We start from the raw sequence: 6,690 nt of genomic DNA, 5'->3' as shown, positions 1-6,690 counted from the left end.
TGTTTCCCCGAAAATAAGACACTGTCTTATATTTATTTTTTCTCAAGAAGACACACTAGGGCTTATACCACAAATGCATAGAAATCCTGCTAGGGCTTATTTTTTGGGTAGGTCTTATTTTTGGGGAAACAGGGTAGTAAATTCCTTTTCATCTATTAGGAAAGCTTATAACTTCTGCTCTAGCTAGAACAGATATTGCTTCTGGCATATAAGAAAAATATATAAACACAAGTTAGAAGAACAAAGTTTGAGTCCAGTGGCACCTTTAAGACCAACAAAGTTTTATTCTCGGTATAAGCTTTTGTGTGCATGCACGCTTCTTCAGATACAATGAAAAAGTTTGTGTGCACACAAAAGCTTATACCGAGAATAAAACTTTGTTGGTCTTAAAGGTGCCACTGGACTCAAACTTTGTTCTGCTTCAGACCAACACAGCTACCCATCTGAATAAGTTAGAAGAGTACTTGATCAGAAAAATGGATGTATTGTGTCAGCAAAATCAGTAAAGGTTGTTATACTATTTGTTTTATTGCACTTTATCTCAGTATATAGGATTAATTTAAATCATAGTTACTAACAAAATCTACAAACTTTAAATTTCCCTTTTGCCAATATGCTCAATGTAGTTTCTGTTATGGTAAAAGCCTATGTAAACTTGATACATAAGAGTAATATCTTATTTTTTCATTAAGAACTTGCATAATTTACTCTACAGAGACTACCATGGCTAATTGCCAAGGAAGTTGAAACTAAATTGCTTTATGTTTCTGGAAGTCCTTGGGGTATAAGGAAAGTATCTTGCGCCTGAAATGTTGTCAAACTCTTATCTCAAAAATATTCTAAATAAAAACCTCTTGTATACAACACAATAGAATCTTCTTAAGAATGTAAACAGGATAACTAACAAGTGAAACCTTACCTTTATGTTGGGTGTCCTGGGTTTAAAACATTATTTGAATGTATATTATTCAAACAACATTAAAACGGTTTATCAATATCAATAGAACAACGTACCTTTTCAGCAATACTATACAAAACTTCATCCATTTTCATACAAGTAGGATCCCAGTCATGCCCAAAGCGAATGACCACCACACGGTCTTCTTCTGAAAGAATGGCCTGGTCTACTTGCCAGCCATTGTGTAAATGAGAAAGCATATACGACATTTTCAAAACTTATGTAAGACCTGTAAAAGGATAAAGCATGCAATAATTCATAATCTGGATAATTCTTAACAAGATCAAGGTAAGATGTCTGTATTTTATTTTGTATTTTATTTCACATAAATTGCTACATCTTGCTTGTATAAGGTCAGGGCTGGTGATACCGCCTGTCAGGCAAGAAGCTTTATGGATTTAGAATTGTTTTATGTTGCGGGTGATGTTAACAGATTATATGTTCATTAAATACATTATAATAATGAACATAATCAAGAATATAAACCTATTTTCTTGATCAATACTGTTTATTTTTCAAAGCCCAAACCCATTTCCCACATACCCCATAAAAAGCTCAGGATCCCCTTTCTACTTGTCCTAAAGACCAGGCCAAACTTTCCTAAAATTCATATTTCAGATAATTTTGGGATGCAGGAGAGTCTACCACCCCAAAACTCTTGTATCACTTATAAAAATATTATATATGCACCCCAACCATCACTTGATTTCCTATTTTCAATCTCCAATATAGAGTGATCACTTCACCTATAGCTGACACATACCAAACTGACAGATGAATATTACACAGTTGCTAATGGTGCCCAAAGTCACCATATAAAATATACTTAGAAAAAGCGTTTAAAGAGTAACCAATCCATGATGAATAATCTTGTGCACTTTTAACAGGCTACTGAAAGGAAAATGTATCCCCCATCCTGGTCTTCGTTTATCAGTGAGTGCTACATCTTTCTTTTATCACTACATCCATAAATTTAATACTACATCCATACATTTATTACGATCTATGGAGAAAAACAATTTAGTCTTTCAGCTTCTAAATATAATTCATTGTGGCCTCAAATTAAATGTTTGTTTTCAGTTGCCACAAGGCAATTTGTAATTTCTGCTATGGCAGACTGCTTCACTTCTCAGATTCATGTACAAAGATGGCACTACTTATACCACAGTATTACAAAACCTTCAGAAATAAGGATGAAGAACAATACAGACATAGATGACTTAAGGAAAACTACACTGTGTAACATCTAGGCTGCATTCAGGCATCACATCAAGTGGACATTAAGCCCACATGTGCTCACACCTAGCTTGTTGTCTGGTTCACACAGGCTCCTCACTTCTTCCTCCTCCCTTTTCACAGGAAGCATAATAAAAGAACCACATTTTAAACAACCCCAGTTACTTGTGGCACAAAAATGCAGACACTTAACTGGAATTAGTCCCCTTCCTCCAATGGGACTTTGTAACTGGAGTAAACCCTGATTTAGAATGCTGGTGGGAGGGAGCAGATAATTTAACATACAAAGGCCCCGGTCACACGGCAAAGTTGCCGCGGGAGAGGCACGGATGGTGGGCGGATTATCCGGGCACGATCACACACCAACATCTGGGAAGTGGAGCGCACCCGTGGCTTACCGCCAAAAATGCGCGTAAAAAAGTAGTACCTCCAAAGTACTAGTAAACGTTTGCCATGGGCTGCCTCCAGACTCCTGTGGTGTGCAGCATTCCCCTCTGGTCCCTCGTTTACCCGCCGGCGCCGAGGGAACGACCCGTGGTGTGCCGGCGGCGCGTCTGACCGCGTAATCGCGGATCAAACTGCGCCGGGGCAATTAGCCACGCCGGCCCATGTTACCGGGGCCAAAATTAGTTTTAAACCAGGATTTTCTTCATCATACCCTGAAGGAGAATACAAGAAAGCCTAGCAACAAGTCAAGTTCATGCACATAAAGGTATAAGGTAACTTAACAAAACACCCGCAGGCAGCCAAAAACTTTTGACCAAAGTAGGAATGACACATGGAAGCCAGAAGGGCAAAAGCTCAAGATGACCTGCCTATCATAGCTTCCAAAGTGGGAGAAAATGGCCGCCAGAGCTCGAGGAGGGTAGACGTGAGCGGAGTTGCTCCGACACAAGCTACCGTTCCTGGGTTTTCTACCCTCTTCTTAGGGGCCCTGAGCCCCTGAGTCTCCCTCTCAGTTTGTGGGGGGGAGCAAGAGGCTTCGCTCCAGTCGAGCTTGGGAGCTGCCTTGAAGCGGAGGAGCCTGAGGACCTCCGACAGTGTCGCCGGATTCCAGTCGAGCATTGCGGCCACGGCTAGACTTAACAACTACTGGCGAAGCGGGGAAACGGTGGAAGCCAGCTAAAGCAGATAAGTATTGGAACGTGGGATTTGGTTTAAAATAATCCACTAGTCAGCTGCACTTATAAGGCGGTATATTAGTTTTTCCCTTCCCCCCCCCCCCTTCGGTTAAGAGCATAAAAGTAAAGCACTGGCCGAGAAACATTACAGCTCAAAAAAAGTGCAAAGGGGAAAACAAAGGGGGGGGGGAGAAGGTAACGAAAACCAAAAACTAACCGGGTTGTTTGCTATGACTTTTGTGTGTGTTTTGTCGAGTCAGCGTCACCGGAGGAGAAGCCGTGGGTCGACGCAGGAGTAGAGGAGGCGACTCGAGAGTAGGAGCGTCAGGAGAGCGGCGTAGAGCAACGGGGAACGGAAAGGCGGCGGCGCTGCTGGGATTGGCGTAGAGGGGAGAGGCGGAGCTGAGGAAGGAGTGTTGTGGAGTCGGAGGCAGAGTGTGACGCAATTCATAGCAGACAGAAGAACAGAGCGACAGGGGAACAGAGCGACGGTGACTGGCAGCTTGAGGAGGGACGCGAGTTGATGACGGAGGGAAGCTGATTGGTACCAGGAGCGACTAAGGGCAAAAGGAAAATCGGAGCAACGAACTATTGAAGCAGTTGTCTTACCTGACTGAGTATAATGTGTCTGTATGTTGAAAACCTGTTATATGTTATTCTGTTCTGTAACGAAAATGAATAAAAGTATTTTGGTTAAAAAAAACACTATTGAAGCAGCAGAGAAACAAAACATCGGAGATACGGAAGAAGGGTGGAGAGACTCCAGATGGACAGGATTGCCCATTGGAAACAGTGGGAGACGTTGGAAGGCCCATTGGAAATAATGGGAGCTAGGATTGCCAATTGACTTGCATTGGCTCCATTAGAAAACATTAGAGTACAAGTACAGGTTGTTGTTTTTTTTACCAAAACAATTTTTATTCATTTTAACATAAAAAAATAACAGTAATACAAAGGTTTCTTCTTTACACATTAAATACACTCAAATATTATTCAGATATAAATTTAACATTAGAATAAACAGGTTGTACAGTGTTTAGCCATATATTAAGAGCTTATATTTCGCATTTGTGATAGATTCCCAGTCAAATTTGTCAAAGGTAAGTTTGTCTATTATAGGATACCATTTCCCTGTTGGGTTGTATAGTTCACATTCATTCTGATCCGTAGTATTATAAATTGAAATAGTTTCGTATAAAAAAAAATCCCATACTTTAGATAGCCATTGATTTATAGATGGAGGATGCTTATCTCTCCATTTCGTTGCTATGACATTTTTGGTTGCTGTTATTAAAATATTAATCAGTTGTTTTTTATTGTTAGTAAAATGTCTGGCCACAGATTTAGCAGTATAAATTGTGGTTCCAAAGGAATGTCATAACCTGTAAGCATTAGTATTTTGTTTTTTATCTCAGTCCAAAATTTTAAAATATGTTTGCAAGTCCACCATGTATGGAAGAACGTGGCTCTCTCACCACATAACTTCCAACAGAATGGGGAGATATTTGACGACATATGTGACAACTTGGGGGGGCGGGACGTTAGCGAGGCAAATGGCGGACGCAGAGTAACCGAGCTCCTGAGACCCATTAAATATCCGCTACAAAGCCGATTTCTTTTCTAATCCTGGACATGGGAAAGCTTCACAGAGAAGGCAATAAGATTAAAATCATCCCGAAAATCATAATACCACATTGACACGAAGCACAGTCGCCTTCAACCCTCTCTAACGTACCGAGACTGAGGGAAATCACAATGGCGGCCGCAGTAAGTGCTAACGCGACGGAGAGTGAAACTTTTACGAAAAACGATCTCAAAGATATCTTCTCTAACTTTAAAGAAGAGATCATGAATCACATTAATGATACTCTGAAACCGCTGACTGAAACGCTTGAAAACCTGCAAGTAACTGTAAATAATATTGCTCAGTCAGCAGATACTGCCTTAGAAGCCTCCATTGCTAATCAGGAGGATATCAGGTCGCTCCAGTCTAACGAGAAATGGATGAAAGAAAGATTATTCATTCTTGAACACCGTGTCAGAGAAAAACACCTTAAATTTAGTGGCTTCCCGGAGCAAACAGAGAAAAACAGCAATTTAATTACCTTTGTTTCTGACTGGCTAAAAACAGCAGCAGATTTTGGCGCGGAAATAACTCCGGCACTGACAAAAGCATTTCGCATGGGCACATTTACGCCAGACAAAAATAAAGGCCCGAGAGACATATTAGTTGAATTCATGGATATCAGCATAAGAAACCTGATCCTTAAAATAGCAAAGGAAAAACGTGCTTTTAAATATGGAGAACATGACATCCTCGCCTTCCCCGATCTGCCGCCTGAGGTGCTTCAAATGAGAAGATCCTTGAAACCTATCACCAAAAGCCTCAATGAAGCTCAGGTGCGATACAGATGGTCACCAGCTGGAGGAATACAAGTCAGAGCACGAGGGGAAACATATGAAGCGGTTGACTTACCTTCAGGAAAAGATATCCTATACGCCTTGGGTCTTCCTGTACCCAGTACACCTCAAGATGATGAAATGGAACTAGATATGGCTCTACTCGGCAAGCGCAAGAGAGAAAGACAACTTACACCTCACAAGTGGAACAGAGTCCAGGCTAGAAGGCGCTTTGAACTTTAAAAATCGTATGTCGGTATAAAGGTACCTAACTTGCCTAGGAAGTCTGCTTTATACCTTGGCATTTACAATGGCTGACATTTGATACCTATGAATATGACTTGCTTTGTTCTGTGTAAGTCCATGTTCAGTTTATATGACACCAAATATAACCTTGGAATTGCTTCTTTGATAAAATACGGGTGGGGGGAAGGGGAATCTCAGGAACCGGTACAGTACCCATTCAATAAAGAGTTTGGGGTTCTGGTTATTTTGGCTTTTAACCTCGAAAACTATGCTATTGGAGCCAGAAGTGTGGACGTTTCTCACTCTAAGAGGTTACTGTGGGAAGGGGGGTGGGGAAAGGGGGGTTTAATTTTGTTAGTTTTTTCCACCTTTTTCAATTTCCTCTAGTTCTTCAATTGTTAAAGGTTTTCAGTGTTTAAGGACTGCAATATCGAGTTCATACATTTGGAAGCTTGTACTATTATTAGTAAATATAGACGTACCAACCCATTTTAAAGGTTTTAATTTACCTACCGTTAAAAAGTATACAAGCTACTATGTACTGCTAGAAGTGTCCGAGGTAAAATGGGGGAGTTGGAGTGCTTGGTGTTGGAGGGAAAAATAGACATTGTGGGTATTTCAGAAACTTGGTGGGATGAGGAAAATCAGTGGGACACGGTGATTCCCGGTTATATATTATATCGGAAGGATAGGGGGGGAAGGGTTGGAGGTGGGGTAGCTCTGTATGTC

The 6,690-nt window shown here is 40.9% G+C and overlaps 1 protein-coding gene across 2 annotated transcripts in view; it reads right to left on the bottom strand.

Moving 5' to 3' along the window:
- The window catches only part of LOC107113099 (thioredoxin-like protein 4A), a 13,142-nt gene extending 9,379 nt beyond the window's left edge, over positions 1 to 3,763 (bottom strand). Inside the window, exons 1-2 of one of the 2 annotated variants that reach the window (XM_015414362.1) lie at positions 3,533 to 3,763; positions 1,015 to 1,187 (exon numbers count right to left, since the gene is read on the bottom strand). In XM_015414362.1, coding sequence (XP_015269848.1) covers positions 1,015 to 1,167 — 153 coding nt within the window. In that variant the 5' untranslated portion in view covers positions 1,168 to 1,187; positions 3,533 to 3,763. Of the gene's footprint in view, positions 1 to 1,014; positions 1,188 to 3,532 lie in introns of those variants that run through there. The other variant, XM_015414364.1, reaches the window with a different exon arrangement.
- Between the last annotated feature and the right edge of the window lie 2,927 nt (positions 3,764 to 6,690).

Source organism: Gekko japonicus, unplaced genomic scaffold (assembly GCF_001447785.1).
Source record: "Gekko japonicus isolate JY-2015 unplaced genomic scaffold, Gekko_japonicus_V1.1 scaffold157, whole genome shotgun sequence".
NCBI classification, from domain to species: domain Eukaryota; kingdom Metazoa; phylum Chordata; class Lepidosauria; order Squamata; family Gekkonidae; genus Gekko; species Gekko japonicus.
The sequence above is the reverse complement of the archived record's forward strand: the minus strand, read 5'-3'. Positions and strand labels throughout refer to the sequence as shown.